At 50.2% G+C, this 22,786-nt stretch overlaps 1 protein-coding gene across 1 annotated transcript in view; it reads right to left on the bottom strand.

Moving 5' to 3' along the window:
• Window positions 1–22,786, bottom strand: part of ABCC4 (ATP binding cassette subfamily C member 4) — a 212,172-nt gene that overhangs the window by 82,255 nt on the left and 107,131 nt on the right. Inside the window, exon 20 of the mRNA XM_037132441.2 lies at window positions 1,256–1,335. Within this exon, the coding sequence (XP_036988336.2) occupies window positions 1,256–1,335 (80 nt within the window). The remainder of the gene's footprint in view (window positions 1–1,255; window positions 1,336–22,786) is intronic.

Here is a 22,786-nt window from a genome sequence, read left to right on the forward strand (position 1 = left end):
GGGCAGGGCTGCTTGCAGTCCGATGCTCAACGCTGCATTTCTGTGGGACTGACAGGAAGGCCTGTCATCATCTCGGGCCTACTCCTGGGTTTTTTTTTTCCTGACATAGCTAATTCTCCAAATTAGGCAATTCTGGCTCCTTTCATCACCATGGCTCCAGAAGAGAGAAAAAGGAGGGAAGAGGAACTAGGAGGCCCCAGCCAACAGCACTGCGCAGCCTCGCTGCTGCTGCTGCATTTCTCCCTCCTGGCCTTCCAGTGAGCTCATGGGAGAAGTGGGAAGGTTCATGAGGCCCCGGCAGCAGCAGCAGCAGCAGCAGCAGCTGCGTTGCGATTTCCGAGCGCGTGCAACCTTTGGTTAGTGCGTTTCATTTCCAAAATAAACACTTGGAGAAGAAGAAAGTCCTCCGGCCTGAATCACCCAAAAGCAGACAGAATCAAACAACAGAAAAAAACACCGCAGGTGAGCAACCACACTGACTGAGAGGCTGAGCGGCAAGATGGCCCGACAGTACTCTTTCGAAACCTCAAGTTCACAGACAGAGCAAACGCCTCCTAGACGGTATTTCTAGGGGATTGTTGGTTTTCCTTTAAAAAGACACCTTAAGACTTAGAGCAATCTACAGGTGAAAGAAACGCTGCCTAGAAAAACAAAAAAAAAGACGTTTTCTGAGGTTACTTTGATCCTGTACTCGAATTATTATTGGCTTCACCAGGCTTGCCTTTAAAGGCTTTGCATCGACAATAACTGCTCTCCATTGTCCTTGCTAACAAAGTATTATTTTCACCTTATTATTAACTAATCTTTCCTTTGTGAGTAACCACACCTGGTTTTATCCCCAGAAAATGGTGCAGTAAATATTTTTCCTTTGTGGTAATACAATGCATAATTTAGCTAATCTGGGCTATCTTTCCGTGAGAGGTGATTGTTTCTATATTATGAAATGTGCGCTCAGCCAAGTGAACTCCGCGCCAGATACCTGGAAGGCAGAGGGAGGGCCACTTACCCGGCCCGTAGCTGCTTTGAACTGACTTTGACAGGACTGCGTAGCCACTCCTACACACGAGGCATTACTCATGTCAACTCAGCCTCCGACTCCTTGCCACACCTTTCCTGGACAAACACGGCCCTTCGTGCAGATACCACGAGGCGTCGCCAGGCTGCGAGGCCCACCCTGAGCCCCCCATGGGCGGGCCCTGGCAAAGCGAGGGGCTTCTGTTTCCCAGGGGAGAGCCTGACGTCACTGCTGTGTTACCTGGATGAAATCGAGGTAAGTCAGGGGCAGCAGGTCATCCATGTGTCCGATGTCTTTGGAGAAACGATTTAAAATTCTTCCTGCAAGAAGAGGACGGGAGAAATTACTCATTTCCCCACATAGGTCCTTTAAGAGAAACAACTCACAGACGAGATCCAAACAGTATTTTAAATGCATACGTATTTAATACATAACACATTCCTATGAAATTAAGCTGATATCAGTGGTACAGAAAAGAAAACAGAATGATACCTAAAGAGGAACGCAGACACCACCAAATGGCAGCGGGGAGGGGAGCCAAAATTGGGTCATGAGTTTTAAAAGACTGGGGGAAAAGGTCTTGTGAGAGCATTTGGAAGGTGCCCCCCTTTTAGATCCCACCTCACACTTCAATCCAAGGGCTAAGTAGGTAAATAAACAACTGCATTGAAAATCACAACTGATCCTAATTGTGACACTAATTTCGCTCCGTTATCATAATTGATTTTGCTAAGTGGTGCTTTTTAAGTAATTGTGGTTATAAACTCTTTATTTTGTTTGTCCCCCCAGGATGGCTCACAGCACCGCACATTTCGGGAGGATCTGGAATCCTGCCATTCCCAAATTGTGAGTCTATGTGTGGGTAACAGGTTTTTGTTCTCAGAAGTGCACCAGGTAGGACAAACACCCCAGGAGACCAGAGGAATGTAGGCAGAAAAACAGGATTATCCGATGATCAGAGATCACTTCTTAGCACTGATTTTATTTCCTCCCTCAGAATCCAAGAAAACAGCATATCCTACAGGCTGCAGAATCAGAAGCTCAGAACTAATTTCTAATAAATATCTAGTCTTTCAAATGATTCAATGCCAAAAAAAATTGAAGACACACACACACACACACACACACACACACACACAGCCTATTTTGGTGTGGCAGTTCTCGAGAAATGTGTCTCTCTAGGCCCTAAACTTCTGTAACTGATGCTCTGAGAAACCAGATGGAGGTGAGACAGATGCTGGATGCCCCTCCTAAAGTTGGTCAGAGGTGACTTCCTCCCGAGGCCCTTCCTACCAAGCTACCCCCTGGACCACACGTGGCGAGAGGCTTCCACTGCCCGAGACACGCTGCCTCTGCAGTCCTCCCACAAGGCGCCTGGGCCAGGAAGCACAGGGCGTGCCCGAGCCAGGGGCCGGGGCCCCTGCAGGCTTTCACGCTCGGCCAGGCTACGCCTTGACAAGCTGGGCCTCCAGTCTCCTGTCCCAGGCTCCAGAAACGGTCTTTTGGTGACACCTTCCGCAGCCCCAGTAACAACTGTTCTTTAGAGGGTAAGTCTGAGGATGGGACGGGTTCGTGCGTGTGAAAGAACCAGCCACCATGCCAAACAGGTGCTCAAAACCAAAAGCAAAAACTCGGGGTGAGAAAATCGCCATTACTCAGGGGTTCTGCCCCACGTCACCTGGGGAGGTCTACTAGGCAGCGTCAGGTGGTCGCCCGACCGAAGGTGGATTGCGATTCAGGAGCCTCGGGGTGGAGCTTGAGATTCCGCATTTCTACCAGGCTCCCAGGGGGTGCCCTCCCACTGGTCAGGGACAGGGGGTTGGGCTATCTTCCCATCAGTCTTGCATTTGAGCATGAACATGGGATGGGAGCGTCTCCGGGTCTGAGACAGCACAGCTGGCCATGAGTGTAACACGCAAGGAAAACACAACTGAGAAACGCCTTCTCCTAATCAAGGCTGCCGCCATCACTGAACTGCATGTCAAAGGCGGTCAGAAACGAAACTCTCGTTCACCAACGAGCGGGTGTCGACAATGTGGGATTAGAAGGTTCAGTGGTTACTTCCTTACTTGAAGAAACAAGTACGAGAAGGAGTGCTGTTTGCAGAATAGTTCATGTGGCTTTGCCATAGACTGTTGTGATTTCAAGTTCATGGCCTCGGTACTCATGAAGTTTTCTCAAAGGTCTCCAGATGAAATCCTTATGATAAATTCCCTTCGCACACACGTGGCCCCTCCAGGGATATAGAGGGAAGAGGGATTCACTGTGACCAGAGGACCCGGCCCCATTTCCGACCGGTGCGCTAGACAGAGCTTTCGGTGCACATAAGGAGCCATGCGGGGAGCTGAGCCAGCCTGGACTGCTTACGTCATTCTTCACAAACTAATTCTGAGCATGCCAACGTGAGAAAAGGAGGGGGGGGGGCTGCAGAGGTCTGCGGGCTCAGCATTCCCACCGCCGTTGCAGGCAGAATAGGCCGTCAGTACAGGGCTGCTGAAGAAAGTCAGGAAATTGAGAGAGCAGCAGGAATTAGGAAACCATCCCTGGAAAAGCCAGAGTCCTCCCCGGGACTTAGCCACAGGCCTGTAAGCAACCCAACCAACCTCCTCTGGGATGCAAATTCCTTATCTGCACAAGAGAGGTGATAACATTTGCCTGACTCCTTCACAGGATGAAAGATTTTGAGGATAAAAGATATGCTTATGTAGGCACCTTCTAAGATGCAGAGCAGCACACCTGTGCAAGGTGTGAGTCACACTACTGTTCCCGGATGGTAGAGCTTTAAGGGACATGGCAGGGCTAGTATTTTCCAAACTTGGTCTGGTGAAGATCTGAGATTTTACAAAGGTGCCTTGAAGAGTGAGGCGGAAGAGGGAATGGAGGCCAAGTTCACCAGGCTCCGGAAACCCCCACTTCTCCTTTACTGCCCGACCCCTCCCACCAGCCCGCTCCCAGGCAGATCCCCTTACATCCATGTGGAGGTGTGCGCAGGGCTTCTGAGCCCCCGTCTTGGAGCTAACGCAGGTAGGTGCTGCCCCTAGCAGCCCCGAAGCCTTGATCAGAACAAACTGCCACATGTTCAAAGAGAGACGGCTAAAGAAAATCAGATGGAGAATGTTTTAGAAAGTAACATTCCCAAATTACTCATTAGCCCTTTAAGTAACCAACTCTTGATTTTAATCATTTTGGCAGAAACCTCCTCATGTGGATTGCAGACTTTTGTCTTCTTAAACAAAAGAAAGAGCATAAACTCCTTTTCTGACAACCCAGAACCAATATTTTGAGCCATAGATGAACTGTTCTTAAACATGGTGTTGTTGCCTTGAGTTCCTTAAGGTGCACTCCTCTGCCCCCAAGTGCTGGGCTTTTATGTTGCCACGCTTTGTGGCAGCCCATTTTCTGCTGCCCCGCACCGGCCTTGAACCTCCAGCTCTACTTCAGTGACAAGGACTGAGGAGACCTCCAAGGGCCTTGGCTAGGCCTCAGTCTACGCTCAGCCAAGATGGAGCGACTTTGGTGTTTACAGGCACTGTTTTTCTGACTTTGATGAGGGGCGGTTTCAACTGGCTTCCAGTTTTCCCCTGGGGTCTGGTTGTATCTCAGAATATATCACCGAGGTTTGACGGCTTTTCATGTCTGTTTGTCTTGACTTTACACGTAGATCACACACCCTTTGTAAACACGAACCACATTTCACGTACAACCTGTAACAAAGTGCAGAGTGCCTGGGGTGGGGGGGGGTCCCTCAAAACGGAACCTGCTAAACACCATGAACTCAGGCTTTCCGCTTTATTTTTAACAAGGGGAAACGGCACAGACGGACCCTGACTTGGAGACAAACAAATGTGCAACATCAGTGTTTAAAAAGCAGCTCTTACTAAAGAGAGATGGGGAACCCTGGAACCCACTCAGTGACCGTCGTCCCTCAGCTCTGGGGACAGGACGGGAAAGGTGAATTCCGGCCATGACGGATCTTCCCAAGACTCGCTCCCAGGGATCTGATTAAAATGTACATTCTCAGCAGCTCCGGGTGGGGCCTGGGATGCTGCGCCTCTTTCTAACAGCTCCCTGGAGATGCCCACGCTGCTGGTCCAGGGACAACCCTCTGAGCAACAGGGCGGAGTCTGGACAGTTCTGATGACGGTCCCTTAGTCTTAAGAACTCATATGATAACCTTGTCACATTTACAAACGTGACACAAATGTGTGACATTTACAGATGTGTACTGCCCTTTTAATTTATTTATTTTGCGTCTAAGAGCTGAACACGCGTCCCATTTTATTCACCCAAATTAAATAAGAATAAGGCATAATTAAGGCAAGGGGTCCTGCCGCTTTCATTCACTGCTGCTTCCCCAGTGCCTGGACCAAAGCCCAGTATATAGAAGGCACTGGAGCATACTTTGAATGAATAAATAAAACAAGCCCTTCTGCCATACATAACAAATGGTGTGTTTTCCAACTCCAGTCCCTACTTCCGGGGCTTGGTATTTCATGCGGCCGTTTTCCGGGGAAATGCATGTCGCAACACGCAGTGCCTGGTTCATCAGGCTCTCGTCACTTTCCTGGCCTTGTTGCTGAACTGATTTATTTGTGCGCCTTCAGAGGGCATTTGAAGTTTGCAGCAGCCGACAGAGTTAGGGCACAGCGATTTACAGAAACTGGCGCAATGGCAGGCAAGCACTCATCTAACAGAGGGGAAAGTGGGGTGAGGGGACTGAAGTCCCCAGGTGCTGGGTAGGTGGCAGCCGGCAGAGAAGAAAGCAAAGGGCAGGGGCGGAGCAGAGATGAACCACATGGGGATTAGGGAGCAGGCAACCAGGGCGGATGAGAAAGATGGGAGGGAAGGCAAGGCACGACAGTCATGCTGTGGGTATGCTGAGGCCCGGCTCTGCCTGGCCACGGCCTAGGTTTATAGACTCCCTCCAAAGCTGAGAATTCGTCTGAGAACTGAAAGGCCAAATGCATAAGGTAAGAGATGGCATTTGATTTAAATGAGAGCTTTCAAAGAAGATGGGCTAATCCAGGCCATTTTCTTAAGGCACTAAATTTAGTACCTAGGCCTAAGGGGGTGAGGTCACCTCCATGCTAGGGAAAAAGCCCACTCTGCCCTGGACACAGCCCTGAAAGGACCCGCCCTCGTTGTCACAGCGAACACGGGCATGCGCCTGTTGCAGCTGCCGGTTTTCCACTGGCGGCCCCACCTTACACGGGCGGCAGAGCCATAAGGGGAAGGAGCAGCGAGAGCCACAGGCGGACTCGCCGCAGGGACACACGTGCAGGGTGGTCCAGATGGGGGCAGTGGCAGGCGGGCACCTAACACTGTGGGATTTTTGCATCTCCCTAAAGGAGTTAAGAATCAGGTCAGCAGTCAGTCAACAAGCAGCGGCAGGTCCTCCTCCAGCCACGAGAAAGACCACCTGTGCGGCACAGACACGCGGCACAGTCGGAGTCTGGTGCCCTCTCGCCTCTTCACACGATAAAGACATATCACCAAGAGTCATTTCAAGGTTTCATTACATAACATGGCAGATCACAGGCAAAGAGCTTCAAAAGGACTCATGTACTCTCTCCTGGTCTAATGGGATCTTTCTCATTCCCCCCCCACCACCTGGAAGACACCAGGGAGGGCTGCCCAGACAAGAGGACATGTAAAATCCCAAATGTTCTCAAGACGGAGGGCAAGCTCACGAGTCTGTCTTCTCTACCGAGCGTCACGTCTTCCTTCCTCTAGGTCCCGCATTCTCTTACGTGGTCGCTTTTCTTCCCACCCACCAGTCAGACAAAACACCTGTAACCCCTTGCCAGTGCTTGTTGTTTGGATTTTAAATTCGACCTGACTTGGTGGTTTGGTGTGTGCTGGGGCGCCGCCTAGTCTAACACTGGTGGCAGGCTGACGGGACACACAGTGGCGCACAGTGGCAGAGAAAGCCGGGGGCACACACCTAGGGAGCCCTGGACGTGCACAAGCCAGGTGCCGATGACACAGCCAGCCACAGCCACGGTGGGTGTCGCCAGACGGTGCAAGTTACAGGGTAGGGCAGGGTTGGCCTAACAAGTTCTCATGGAGGAAACGATGCTTGAGAATCCGGAAGGGGGCAGAGCATGGGCCGATGGAGAGCGGAGAGTTTGTCCAGGTGGGAGGGATGACAACTGCGAGGACTGAAGAAGTGGGAAAGGACAAAAGGATGACAAATATTTGCCTAGCTGATGGAAAGAACACAACCTGAGTGTGCTAAGACTGGAGAGAACTTGGGTGTGGAATGAGAGCGGAACGGGGCCTCCTTCGAATATTCCCTGCGGTCATAGGGAGGTCTAATTTCTCTCTTCCGTCAGTGTCTCTTCAAAGCCACGGGTGTAAGGGGGACGTGCCGAGGAGTGGCCCGGTGGGGAGAGGACGGAGGGACATCCACGCAGCTGGGCTAGACTGAAGTAAGTCAGAGAGCTGTACAGAAGGCAGAAGGAGCAGTTCCGTCTCAGCCTCCACGGGCACAGACCCACGGCATCGCCACGCCTGCAACACACACCGCAGGGCTGGGCGGGATTTTTTCTCATGGTGGTTTTGGTTCACTCATACTCAGTTTCCACAGTTCCCACCGCAACTACCACCACCACGGCACCAAGTGTGCCAGAAACTGTGTTCAGCACAGCATACACATCACCTCAGCACTCCTGATACTGTTCCCATTTTCCAAGGGGCTTAGAGATGAGAACACATTAACTCAAGGACACCCAGCCGTGACATAGCCAAGCAGGGACTCCCGCCTGGCATTACAGAGATTCAAAAAGTTCATGTCCATGCATTTAGAGCCACTTCTCTGGACACATCTGAAAGCTCTATTGAAGTATCAATGAATAACAAGAGCCAACAGAGTTATAGGCAGGGCTGGTGTTAGGCTGGGAAGAATGGCAACGGTCAAACCAGCTCTGTGTTGGGCCAGGCCCCTTCTGATTGGCTGACGCCTGCTCCAATGGAGGCTAAACACTCTTGTCACTTCTGGTTAGAGGAGTTCCAGGAATCACTCTTGGCTAACCATAATTAAAGTAAAACACTTAAAGTAACTCCACCTCGAAATTACATTAGAGACATTACTGTAGGCTGGATGAATGAATTAACAAGCAGATAGAAGAACGGAAGAACGAATGGGGACACATGGTCTGTCAATCAGAAAGGTCCGATGACTTGAGCTTCGCCGCATCCTGAGCCTTCGCCTGTGCTATGGCCCAGCTCCTGCTGCTGAGGATAGTAAGGAAGTAACCTTGCAAGAAGAGCAGATCCACCTCACAGACCGCCCCAGGAGGCCACTGCCCTGCACCAGCCGTAAACGCTTTGCTACAGACAGTAAGGGGTCGTGACTGGGCATTTCCGAAGCACTGAAGAGAAAACAGCTGGGAAGCTGGGCCAGGCTGCTGCCTTTGGATTTTCAGTCCGACCTAACTTGTGGTTTGGTGTACACGTGAGTCCACACACACACGCCTTGGGATGTCACACAGGAGTCTGGCTCAAGGCTCATGCATGACCAGGAGGGTGCAGACCAGTGGACAGCAAAGCGCAGGACAATCTCTAGAACGATGGCTGTGAACACGGTGGGACGGATGGAAACTACGGAGCATTTCCACTGGGAAATGGCCACGCGTACTGTGCGCGGATGATTTCAGGGGATTCCCTAAAACTTGAACCACAGGAAGTGGAGCGGCCCCAGAGTTCAGAGGCCCAGACAAGAACCTCTGATTCTAAGAGAGCAGGAAACCCCCAACCCCTTGACCTCTCCTACAACAGGAATGCAAGAAAAAAAATCGTCCCCTCAGCTGTCCTTCCAGGCTAAGGGCTCGGCCTCTATTTCACATCTCCAGAACCATGAGCACCAGGGGCTTAAAACATCAGGCAGTCTCGCCTTGGGGCCATGTTCAGAGATCGTGGCGGCCAGGCCTGTGGTGAACGCATCCATCGGAGCAAAGAACTCCCACGGCCACAAAGGCGGCTGTCGGGCTCCATCACTGAGCAAACCTCGGTTGGAAAACCCCATCTGGCGTGCGAGATCAACTTGTCCTGCCTCCAGAGCACAGATGAGTCCTACGTAATGCTCAAAAACAGGACAGCAAAACATTTGGTGTGGGAACTTGACTAAGCTTGAAGACAATGGGCCCTCCCACGACCCACCCCATGCAAAGTAAGTGAAGGTGTACTGGAGACAGGCCAGCCAACACCCAGATCGGATCGTCGCTCTATCCACAGCATATCGCTTTAATACCTGGGAACCGCCAATAGATGCTACACAAAACTAGCTCGGCCGTGTTCAGTGTAAATGCATGGACCTTTGTCTGGAATTGGGGGAGGGAGGGGAACACCATTAAAAAAGGAAGGAAAAAATCATTTTCCCCTCCTGTGTTATTTCTTTTCAAAATTCATATAAAAGTTGTAAGAACTGGGAATATTGCCCCAAGTGTGACAATTCTACTTGTCAGTTATGAAAAGCCTAGGGGACACGTTACCGCTGAGGCAAGCCATCATCTTTTTCTCACCTGGGATCCTGGCCTGTTCAAATGCCCTGCAGTCCTCACCGGTCCAACCTCGGCCTTCCTCACACCACGGGGCACATCGGTCATCTTGTCTCTAAAACCAGAGACTGCCTTCCCTCCCACCCTCACTCCATGACTTGTTCTACAGCAGCTCAGACTTCTAATAACAATTTTTGGAAATGTTCGTGTAAGCTGGTTTCTGAGATCTAGTTTTTTTTCACCTTTACTATCCCACTCTCGTCATTCCTGCTCCCCTATACGTTTCCTAAGCACAAGGGCCTCCACCCTATTTCAAGGTTTTTGCCTCTCAGAGCTGTCTCCCTCCCCAGTGGTCATCTCGTCCCTTCTCATGCTGCTGGCGGTCATCTAAGGGCAGACACCCAAACCGGAGCCTGCCAGCCCTCTCTTCCCTGCCCCCCCTTTCCTCCTCCTGTCAGTGCCTTTGGGGGGGGGGGGCGGCGCTGCCTCTGGTAGCATCTGCTCTGCATGTAAATGAGTGACCGTAGTAAGCCCAGGGAGCCAATCAGCTGACTTAATGTGTTTAATTGGCCAATAAATAACTTCACAAAGATTTCAACATTAAAAACAAAACAAGCTTTACAGACTCATGCTGTCTGAGTCCCACAGCAATTTTCTATATAATAAAAAATTTACACCCAGACTCAGTGCAGGTTGTTGCTACTCAGGGCCACCCCGTGAGCTCGGAGCAGCCAGGACAGTCAGGCTGTGAGCAGCAAGGTGTAGCGGAGCCCGAACCGACTTCCTCGGTGCCAGGCAGGTGTTTCTATCAAATAACTTCATCAGAACACAAGCTGTTCTTAGATTTCTGCAGAGGTAATTACATACCAATTCAATGCCAATTAATCACAGTCAAATAGGAGTCTGTGAGGGAACAACTCTATACTGATTGGAGGCTATTTAATGGTCAAACACTTGGCAGGATCTTAGTTAAACAATGATTCATTAAACCACACAATGGCCAGGCTGACCTCGGGGCAAAAGAATCGAAACTCTTGTTCTCCCATAAAAAGACATCAAACCTCCTCGTGATCCTGTTTCCTTGCTCACTCAGCAGACCGCTCAACCGCGGGACTCCGAGTGTGCTCGGCTGCTCTGAGACACGCGGACCTGTGCCGGTACCCCCCCCCCCCCGTTCTCCCCAACACAGCTAGGCAACTCCATTCTCCCTGGCCCCAAAGAGTAGAGGGCTGGACAGCAGGCCCCACCTACTCTGAGTGTTTATTCACTCTGAGCAGGGAAAAGAACAGACTGAGAACCTACCTTCCACCCCAAGGAAAGGCAAGCTCTGGCTCTTTCTCTAGCAGTGTGTGGTTACCAGCCACAAAAACCCTTGATCCGCACAACTGTCTGTCCAGCAAAAAACCCCATTCATCATTTTTGGTTTCCTGCAACCAACTTACCAATCTGGTTCCTTCGAAATAAATGTCCCTTTACAACACAACTCCCCGTGAAAACCCAGGGGTCCATTTTAAGTGCTGCCAGGAATTCCCAAAGATTTTCCATCACGTTTCTCAGAAGGACTCTTCACCTCCCAGCAGGGTCATTTCTTCCTGTGGAGGCTGTATCACAGCTCTGGATTTGCTGGGGGGGGTTGTTTGTTTGTTTGTTTGTTTGGGGATTTTTGCCTACACTAGCTCCGTAAGCACAGCCATCGTATTACTCATGTTGCTATTTTTAAAATGCATTATTTTTGCACTTCACTGCTGATTCAAATCTGAATTAAAGATCGTACCGTTGGGCTGAAAATGGGCTTTTTGGTGTTACACTGCAGAGGCTGTCGGCAATTTTATTTGCCTCTCTTTAGAGGGGGGCCCTAGCCCAGCTTTGTTAAATGCTGGGTCAGCATTACTCTTAATCATATGTTTAAAAATAAAATCTTAAAAGTAAATGAATAAAATGCACTGTTGTCTCTTAAGAACAAAATATGTCCCGAGTGATTTTTTTTCGAAGGGGAAGTCATGCTTCACAAAACAAACTCCCCCCCAGATTAAATTTATTATAATCGACCAAAGCTGAATATATATGACACTGTTTTCATGAACAAGAAACTTCATGACAAACTTATTACCAACATCCATTTCAACTTTGCTCGTAAACTGGGCCCGAGGAAATAAAGGCCCACTTTTACTGGGCATCACGCATTAAAACCGCATGCAGGCCATCCCAGCGAAGGCACGATCCGCTCTGTACTTGCTATTTCAAAAAAGAGAGAAACTGTGAACCAAAACTGCAAAGTCTGAAGACAGTGGCCCAAAAATAAAGCGCCGAGTAGCTGACTTGAGGGACGAGCACGGGGTGTCTCTCAGAGGGTCCCTCTGACACGAACCCACGCTCTGTTCCATGTGGCTCCCACGCGGCACAGACGCCAGGGCGACAGCCCTGCCCGTGTCTGTCCCTCGGCACCCTGTGACACGTGAGGCCTCGGGGGCGGCGGACTCGGGGAGTCACACTGCATCTGCACACAAACACACCATGGCAAAACAAATTTTCCTGCAAATATAAGCAGTTTTACAGTCTATCAAAGCGGTGCCAAAAAGTGGATTTATTTGCATTAAGTGCTGACAGGAACGAAACGGGTCCCCGGTAAATAAAGTGCGTTGTAACCCAATCATCAGATCAGTCAAGTCATTAAGACGAGACGGCATTCTTTGAGGAAATGGGGAGTTCACAGGGAAATAAAAAGTCTCTGGTGGCCCCAGAGAACAGATCTCCGGCACAGCTAACAGTGAGTGCTCTGGTCCCCCTCTTCTCCCCTCTGCGTACAAAGACACGTCTTTGGGCTGCTTATCTTCTGCATGTGTATTTAGCCATGTAAACTGCCATACAGCAATTCCAGCTTCCCCACAGGCAGCCTATAAATACAAATAAGAAAATAGGCCCTGTTTTTTTTTCCTCCTCCTCCTCCTCGGCCCCAAACTGACAGAATATTATCACCTTTGTAGACACTCTTGCAAAACGGCCCAGTAAGCACTGGGCCCAAATGTGCTGAGAGCATAGTATCCATTTATCTAACCTGCCAGCCAATAACAAAATTCAGGCGGGGTGCTGCCCGCCACCTAAATTAATTTACTACTTGAAAAAGACTTCTTCTGCCAAGCCCGTCAAAAGGAAAACAGGAAAGGAGTTAAGGAATTGCAAATAAATCTAAACACGGACCATGTTTGATCTAATTTTCCAGGGTAGGCCCGGAAATGGGACAGGAGAGCCCAGCGAGGAATAGCCCTACACTCCTGGCACGGGGCCTCACGCCCAGCCTTTCGGGAAAGTGGCGTCCGACGGTCCCAGCCGACCAGCACTTGCTGCCCCTGAGGAACTGGAGCCCGAGGCCATCTCTTACGATCTACTCAAGAAAATGAGGGATTCGACCCCCTGGCACCTGTGAGGATGCTCCTATCAGAGACAGACAGACAGACAGACAGACAGAAACAACGAGGGCTGCTGAGTATGTAAGGAAACAGGGACCCTGTGCAGTGCTGGCGGGAGTGCAAAATGCTGCGGCCGCCGGGGAGCATCGCGTGGCGGTTCCGCAGGCAATTAAACACAGAGCTACCACTCCACCCAGCGGTCCCCGCTCTGGGCAGGTGCTGAAAAAAAAAAGAACACCGGGTGCCCACACCCACAGAACATCGTTCACGGGCGCCTAAGGTAGAGGCACCCCCAGGTGCCCATTGGTGAGTTAGTGGAAAGACCAAGTGTGGCATAGACATGCACACACACACACATACACACACACACGATTCTTATTCAGCCTCTAGAAAGAAAATGCTGACACATCGGGGCACGAACGAGCCTGGAGGACATTATGCCAAATGAAGTTACCCAATCACGGAAGGACAAAGGCTGTATGATTCCACTTACAGAAGGTGCCCAGAAGAGTCAAATTCGTGGAGACAGAAAGCGGCACGGTGGTTGCCAAAGGCTGGAGGGTGGGCACCAGGGGCTGGTGTTTAATGGGGACAGAGTTTCAGTTCGGGAAGCTGAAAAATTCTGGAGACGGACGGTGCTGGCGGTCACACAACAATGTGCAGGTGCTTGATGCCACTGACTGTCGGCTTAAAAATGGTTAAGACACTGAAGTTCGTGTTATGTATGCTTCACCACAATTGTTAACAGAGAAAAAAAGCCACGCTTTACAGCTATCCCTCTCTCAAACCCCGTTCTCCCAGGGCACCCACCTGCTCCGCAGTGGCACCTAGCACCCAGGCGTCAGAGCCACAGAGGAGGTGCCAGTGTGGCAGCCACCTCTGTCACAGTTCTGGTGTGGAAGACAAGACACTCGTGCATTTAGGGGGACCAGGACGCCCCAGAGTCCCGCCCAGCACCCCTGCAGAGGGGGACTTTCTCTCCAGGGAGAGCAGAGCAGCCGGAAGATGAAGAAGTCTGCTGGGGGCGGAGTCTGCAAAGGGCGAGGCCGCCAGCTGCCAGCAGACACTCACAAATGCCACCTGCCTCCGGGCGAGGGGAGACCAAGTGGAATGGTAACATTTCCGTCCGCAAAGCACTGGCTGACCTTTAGAAAACTCGACAGCAATTTACCTTCCTCCAAAGCGTTTTACACAATCAATACTCTCGACCACCCTCTTGTCCGCTGCCCCCAACGCCTCAGAAAACCTTTCAGGTTAAGATGCAGAACATCTATTAGTGGAATTCAGTCCTGGAGGGTGACGTGGCTAAATCAACACAACTCGGATTCACTGGAAGCTTCCCATTCTCTCTACAATTTCAAGTCAAGGACACCCCCGTCAGAGGCCTGTAGATGACACCCGAAAGCATGAGGAGGAGCCTTTCAGAGCGCTAACAGCCCCCGCCCTCGGTGAGCAGATAACCTAAGACTGAGAAGCTAAGAGAAAACACCAAAAATAAAGCAAAAGTGGGTATGAAAGGCTGAAGATGGGGAAGTACAGATCCTCCTGGACTTAGGATGGGGTTGTGTTCCAATAAGCCCACCTCAAGTGGAAAATATTGTAAGTTGAAAATGTGTTTCACACACCTAACCTGCTGAACAGCAGAGCTCAGGCTAGCCTACCCTGGATGTGCTCAGAACACTTACGGGAGCCTACAGCTGGGCACTGTGCAGACAAGGGAGGGCGTCAAACACAGGACAAAACACCCCAGGGCCCCCGGTGACACAGTGCACTGGGGAGCATCGGCAGGTCACCCTCGCAGCCACGTGGCTGCCTGGGAACCACAGTGTGTACCACAAATCACTAGCCCAGGGAAGATCACAATTCAAAATGCGAAGTGCGGTTTCTACTGAATGCAGATCACTCTCACGCCATCGCAAAAGTGGAAAATCCTCAGTCAAACCACCATTAGGTCAAGGACTGTCCGCAGGCACCTTCCTCTGCACTTCCAGGGGACATGTCTCTGGGATGAAAAGCAAAAGTGAACGTATCACTGGATCTAGGGAGGTGGAGAGGAGCTGGTTTGAGTTCAACCACGGAAAATACCACAGAACATTCTAGAAAAGAATGCATAAAAACACGTGTTGATAGAAGTGTGATCGTGAGGCCCACTTACGTGATAGCTGGTGGGCAAGAGGAGAGGAAATATACCTTCAAGTAAACCTGGGGGCATAGGTGCAGGTGTGGCGGGGGGTGGGTGGTAGAGACAGGCCAGGCGGACAGAAGACAAGGGGCAGGAAAACAACAGCAAATGCCAAAGGCAACGCCACGCGGGGATTGTCCCCAGGACCCTGGGGCCCCTCCTTCAGAATATATGTGACTGGTCCAGTTACATCTGAACTTTGTTGGCGGGGGCGCAGTGTGTAGACCCCTAAATGATGTGTCTAGAATAAGGAGACTCATTCACAGAGGTCCTTGCATGGAAGATTACACATGGCACCTGTTTTAACTTATGCTTTTAAAGGTGATCAGTAAAATCATTAGCTAATGTGTTGTTTACCAAACACACACACACACACACACACACACACACACACACAAATTGGCTATTTTCTCCCTTATGCAGAAACTGTCTAAAAACATCTGGATATACCTTAGCGGAAGTTAGAGATCAGATCGAGAAGCTGGTGATTCTGTCATGGATTTCCTTCCCCACTTAGCGCCCACCCGGAGGCAGCCACAGACTTCTGAATGCTGCACTATTTTACACCATTTCTAGTTGGCTCACACGGCATTTAATTTGGGCCCTTAGCTAAAGAGTCAGTGTGAAAGGGAACACTGGTGTCAGAGAATAAAAACACACGAAAATTTCACAAATTCAACCCGAAGTTTCTTTCCCCAAACCCTACAGGATCCGGTAAAATCCTAATGATAGCTGTAATTCTCACCCAGAACTTCGAGATGGAGCTAGCATTCTGAATGCCAAAGGTGGAAAAGAAAATGTTCTGACAATTATATTCAATTTGGCCTTTTGTTTATTAGGCATAAAAACTACTTGCTCTCTTGTCTGTAACTGCAGAGATGGAATGGGGAATAGCAACTGGAACACAGTACTTATCACATAGATACAAAATGTAAAAATTATATTGCAAAAAACCTCCCACGAGTTTCCAGGGCTGAAATAATTTCAAACATGAGGTCATGAGAGCAGCCTCTATCTCTAGTTAAATTTCACCCTGTATTTTAAAATAAAGCAAAACACAATGGATTTTTTTAAATGTTGGTAAAGCATGATTTTTTCAGACACAGTTTAATGCAAACTTCATTACATAGAAAAATGATTCGATAATTTTATAAATATTTAAGGGATAGCAAGGTTTTTATTATGGAGAAAGAAGATGTTACATCAAAAACCACACAAACAAAAAGGCTAGGTTAGGTATCTCCGGCTTGGACAGAGCAGCATTTAGGAGGCTTTGCCCAACATGAGTGGGCAGAGCAGAAAACCCAGGCCAAGCGACCTTCTTAAAGCCACTGACTACAAAGCCGGCCTCCTCAGAGGAGATCCAGCCCCAAACTGCAGGCAAAAGGTTCCTCTTTAAATAATGCTAACCTGGGGTAGACAGAGTGCTATAGCCCTTAGCACCCCTACTTTCAAATTTCTCACCTAAGGGGGGTCAACATGCCGGGGAGGGCAGAAGGGGTGGAGAATCAAACACCTCAAAATGTAATGAGTCACAGGGTGTGCCCCACAGCGAGCCTGCTGGACGCCCGCCCTGCAAACACCTTGCCAGGTTCACGCTGTGCCACCGGGATCCGTGCTGCTTCTGTACAAAGGTCCCCAGGTTGCTGTGGAAAGCACACCTCTGCACCCGTGAACCCCAGAGGTGGACCGGCAGTGAGGGAAGGGAAAGGAAAGCAGGGTCAAGATTATTATTCTCCGTGTGGTTCCCTCTGCAGAGAGGCCTGTATCACTTGGGATGGGCACAAAGGCAGGGGAGTGGGTCTCTTTTCCAAAGCCCTCACTCACACACCTGCCTGCCCCGACCACCCTCCCACTGCCCTCACCTGACCCCCAGCCAGAAGAGGAGGTCTGCAGTAAGGAGATGAAACGAGAAGACATCCTGGAGCCAGTAGCAGTGATGCAATGAACCAAACCCGTGATCCCAAAAACATCCAGTGGGAATGTTGAGGAAAGCCAGGTGCATCTGAGACTCCCTCAGTGGGAACACAAGAGTGCTCCTCGGGCACCTACCTGCCCCAGTGTACCTGCCCGGGGCCCACCCGGCCAGGCCTCCACTGCTGAGGCCCCTCCTCTCGCAGCGGCACCGGTCACAGTGGCCCACACTAGTTCCTACACAAAGTCTTGTGCCTTCCACTTAGGTGACAGCTATGACATCATTTTAAAAGCTGCACAGAAAATGAAACTCATACTTTTAATGAGCAGTCTTTCAAAGCTCTATGTGGGAGAATGAACGATCTCGAAGGAGCCTGGAGAAATAAATAATTCCTGTGTTTTCAAGGAAGAAATAACAAAACCACCAACAGCAAAACGTGGAAATATCAGAGACCAGAGATGCCCCGGGAGCTCACATCCTTTCCCTGGAGTGGAGGGGTTTCAGACGGATGCCCACACCCAGCACAGAGGAAGAGCACCAACTGAGCCAGGCTCTTCGGCGCCCTTCCAGAACTTTCCTCAAAACACACAGCGGGCAGTGAGAGAGCTCTCACTCGGGTCTCGTCACACAGATCATCAGTTCTTGGACCATAAATCATTTTAGGGACAGGCCTCAAGTGCTGCAAAGAGTTCATAAGACACGGGTCTTTGATCTTTGTGGCTTTGCCCATGTATGTTTTTAAAATTCCTGGAATGCACCCAGGGAGGCAAACTGCTTGACAGAAAGCACTATAAATATCCAAATAAATACATACATACGGACATCTGGAACCCTGATTAGGCACCAACGTTTTATTTGTTTTTTTTTTTTTTTCAGGGAAAGGGGGGTACCACAGAACAGCGTTTTTACTTTTACAGAAAAGTGTCCCAGTCTTTCCTTACAATGAACACCCTCTGACGGTAATGAAACGTTCAGAAAGCGCGAGTGTGCTCATCTCCCAGCACGGGGAGCCCCTGTCACTGCTCCCACCACTGAGACGTCATTCCAGGGCCGAAATGTTGCCGTGGTTCACTTTTCACACAACGAGTAGTTATTGCCAAAACCATTGGCCATTGCTTACAGCTACAAAAATTAATTAATAGAAGGCCATCTACTAATTGGTCTCTTTTGTACTTTTAAAGCGTGCAAACGTGCAGATACTAACTCACGTGCAACGATTTTCTGGGTTAAAGGTATAAGAAAACACGTTCCTTTTCTCCTCTTTACAAGGCACTTTGAACAGGAACAAAAGGTGAGAAAAAGGAATTTGCCGCAGTTCTGCCCGATGCAATCAAGTTAAAACCAGAGAATCAAATGGCCACACACCGAGTGAACCAGCACTCGGTTACAGAACCTGTGTCATGTTACAATGCCTCCGAGTGTAAAACGAAAACCCTCCCAAAGGTCCCGTTCTACTGCACCATGAGGTTCTTCAAGGGGCCGAAGCTTCAGCGGCCGTAGACAGGCATGTGCTCAGACATCGTACCAAACACGGAGACTTCCTATCACTCTGGGAATAAGAGTTAAAAGTCCCTCCCACAGCCGGCACAGTCCCACCTGGCTAGAGGGCCCCTTCCCATCACTCTTGCTCACACTCACGTCAGGCCTCTCTTCCCTGCATTCCAGGCCCAGCCTCCCCCCAAACACCGGTCCCCCGCTCCTGGATACCTCTGACTCATTCTGTGGTCAGGGCCACCAGAGACGCTCTCACAGCAGCCCCTCCTCACACCTGCTCGGGCCACCTTGAACACGCATGGTCCCCTGGGCCTCTTCCTCCACGCCCACACTCCTACGGGTACTAACGGGGTGTCCAACAGAAGCCAAGCAGACTTGGATGACGCCACGCCTGACTCACAGTAAGGGCTCCATAGGTGGATCTCAGCAGACGGACAGGAGACGAGGGGAATGTGCTTGGAAGCCGGCGTTTTCAGCATTTCGCCAGTTTAGGAAACAGACATTCTGGGAACTCCATTCCGAGAACTGAGGCCAGTGAGGAGACAGGTTGGCACGGACCACCCCCGAGGAGCACTGAGAGAGATTACCGAAGGTCAGTGTCAGTAAAAGGTGGGCGGAAAAGTAACCGCTAGTCAAAGTCACAACAAGGGAATATTCTGGCTTATTCCTGTGGCAGCTGCAACCCAGACACTTGGCCCTGGAACAAAAGGATGAGGGCGTGCTGTGTAGGAGGTGGGCGAAGACACCCCAGCTCCAGGCGCCTCTCCGGCCTGGGTGCCCCCACGGCCCACGCCAGAACCATTGAAAACAGAAATCATTTAAACTCAAGAAATGGAAGAATTCCTTTTTCTCTTCACCCTAAGTCCCTTCTGTGCAGCCTCAGGACACTTACCCGTGCCAGGAGTGCATCCGACCACACTTCCCCACGAAGTTCATGCCTATACGACGCCCCATCTCCGTTTTGGTGCCGAATATCCGAGCAGTGAACCGCACCGATCCTGCACGTACTTCCGTACCCACGACAGCATCCCTCGACGCACCAGGCGGCCCGGACTCGGACGGAAAACTCCTCCTCGACTCCCCGCAGACCCCTGGCCTTCAGTGCTCCTTCGGATCTACGCTCCGCTGCCCAAATGAGATCCCGTGGGTTGCCTCGCGTGTCCCCACACCCCACCTCTCCCAAGGCCGCTCTGAACAATTCCACTTCCTCAGCTTCGCCCCCGAGTCTCCTCCTTCCTAAGTCTCTCCTCACCCTAATATTGGCCCTAAATGTCTGACACATCATCACAAGCCCAGGGTTCTCCTATGACCGTGCATAACGGACCCACCCACTCGGCTCTGTATGTCCTCGGCTGTGGGGAGGGGTTGTCCCCACCCCTCCCACAGGCCCTAAAGGAGAAAGAGCAGAGGTAATAATCTAAAGAAACAACAAGCTGGAGAACGTGCGGAGGAGGGGAGCCCCTGGGCCGGGCTGGTGGGACTGTGAACTGGTGCAGCCTCTACGGAGAGCAGTATGGAGGATCCTCAAAAAGTAAGAATGGAGTGATCACGTGACCCAGCCAGCCTCCGTCTGGGTATCCGCCCAAAACACTGGAAAACACTTACCCATAAAGAGAAGGCACCCTGAAGTTCACTGTGGCATCGTTCAGTCACCAGTACATGGAAACGACCTAAGCGTTGCCTGACGGACGACTGGATAATGAGGTTGTGGGACATACATGAAGCGGAATACCCCTCAGGCATAGACCATGATGAACTATGGCCATTTGCCACCATGGGAACAGATCTCGAGAGTGTCATGAGAAGTGAACTAAGTTGGACAAAAAGGGACAAGAACTACATGATTCCCCTCATAGCTGGGATATAAAACAGAAAGCAACAAACAAACAAAAAAACCTCGGCACAGACAACAGTATGGTGGTTACCAAAAGGAAAGGGGGTGGGAGGGGAGGATGAAGGGGGCCAATAGGTGGTGAGAGAAGGTTAGGCTCTGGGCGTGAGACACAAGGCACTCTACAGAGGGCGATGTGTCATAAAAGCGTACACCTGAAACTTACACAATGTTATTAACCAGTGGAACGCCAATACATTTCACTTTAAACAGCCTAATAACAAGCTGCAGACGACCCAAGGAATTCGCAGGTGTGCCAAAACCAGATGTGGAACTGAAACTTCTCCCCTCGCACAAGTGCACAAAACAAACGGCAAACCTTCTCAGCAGCCCGGGCTGCCAAAGGCTAGACCGGTCCAGCTTTGGAATCACTGCCGTTCACACAGTCTTTCAAAACCCTAAGGAGTGTGGAGAAGGTTTGAAATCCAGAAGGAAATCCTTTAGCTGGACTTTGAAGACAATCAGGAATCCTCAATCGGAAAGATCTGCACACGTTACCTGCCCATCGTCACTCCTGGTAAAAGCTAGCTGCCGCGTTGGCAGGAATGCTCATGGCCTGGTATCTATGGATTTCCATGGCTAATTTTTGCAGGCTGGTCTTCGCCCTTTTCCCTCCCAATGCACATTCTGGCCAGCATCACCATCGCTCCAAGGGTCTGTAGTGCCACCTACACGAACACATATTCACCTCTAAGGGCTCCACCACACAAGCTGCTCATGCACATTAGGGGGAAATCCGGCTTCTGCAGGACATCAAAGGCCTTTCAGACCATGACCTGGACTGTGCTCCTCACCAGCACTCAAAATGCAGTGGCACTGTGTGACACCCGGGGGGGGGGGGGGCTAGTAATGAAACAGAAGCTCAGCAGGACCCACTCCCTGGGGCGGTCACGGGCTCCCCGGGCCTCAGACAGAAGTCCTGCTGCTCATCACAGAAGTGTTTCCTTACAGCTGAAGGCACCCAGCAGTCACAATTCTGCACTTGCTACTACGTTCTTCAGAAAGAAGCGAGAGAGCTTTAATTCACCAAGACATTACGACTCATAAGCAGCAGGCCAGTCCAGGGCCGCATGCCCTGAGACACCATCTGCCCTGAGATGCCATCAGAGTGCTGACGGGGGTGGGTGTGGGGGGAGTCCAACGGAGCATTTCCCCTTCCTCAGACCAACACTCATGCGCCGTATCACCGGGCTCATTGGGTTCATTCACGGTTCCCCTCGGTGCCCCCTGTGGTTCTCCAACTTTCTGTCTGGGTGCATTCTCTCCCACCCAGTCATTTTGGCCTAGCCTGTGTCCTCCAAGTTGGCCAAGAAAACAAAAGGTTTCCAGAACGTCAAGGAATTTAAGACTCCTCAACGATGCAATGTAAAGAAAGAGAACACGGGTCCTTCCATGAATATAAAGCTCCATACACGATCTCTCTGACTAAACTGCAGAGTACACGGCAGAGAGAAGCAAATGGCATTTCGGATGAACGACCCTTAATATGTTTTAGCCAGTATTTGGTAAGGACTGCAGGAGTGAGGCTGGGTCGGTGGAGGGGTGGAGGGAGGAACACAAGGCTGTGTAAGTGCACCCCAACAAAGAAGTGGGTTCAACCACCCAGGCAGCCAGCCATGCCCCCCACGGCAAAAAGCAAGCTTTGTTCGGGAAACCTATTCCTGTGTGTGACTTTTTTAAAAGACCATCAAAACATAAAGCACACCAGAAACAGGCTTTTTCAGGAGTAAAAGAAACAGTGATACATCTAAATCGGGGGTGACAAACTCATGTTCACCACGGGCCACGTGAGCCTCACAGTTGCCTCCAAAGGGCCGAATGTACTTTTAGGACTGTATACATGTAACTGCTCCTTAACTGTTAAGGAGCTGAAATTATATTTGGCCCTTTGAAGGCAACTGCAAGGCTGATGTGGCCCCCAGTGAAAATGAGTCTGACACCCCTGCTCTAAATTATACACCTAAGTACATAACGAAGAACAAAAAGATGGCTACAACTGGGATTAGAACCCATCCTTATACTGTTTGTAATAAAGCAAACCAGCAAAAATGAGTGTCTTCTTAGAAAACATTGAGCTTTGCAGCCCTAGTCGGTGCGGCTCAGTTGGTTGGAGCATCATCCCATGGACCAAAATGTCATAAATTTGAAAAAAAAAATTTTTAAATAAATATATATATATATCAATCACACACACACGCACGCATATATATAAAGCCTTGTAAAGATATTAGGTTTCCTAGACACTATTTTCCTGAAAGTTTCCAAATATTATTTGACTTCTATAAAGGACAAACATAAGAAAGCAAGCAGCTGAAAAGTGAACCATGTACCAAAGCCTAAATAAAAATGTAAGACGAAGAAGCAGTGTTTTCCAGTGGGATGTC

This window comes from Artibeus jamaicensis, unplaced genomic scaffold, assembly GCF_021234435.1.
Source record: "Artibeus jamaicensis isolate MK-2021 breed Jamaican fruit bat unplaced genomic scaffold, CSHL_Jam_final contig_415, whole genome shotgun sequence".
Classification (NCBI taxonomy): domain Eukaryota; kingdom Metazoa; phylum Chordata; class Mammalia; order Chiroptera; family Phyllostomidae; genus Artibeus; species Artibeus jamaicensis.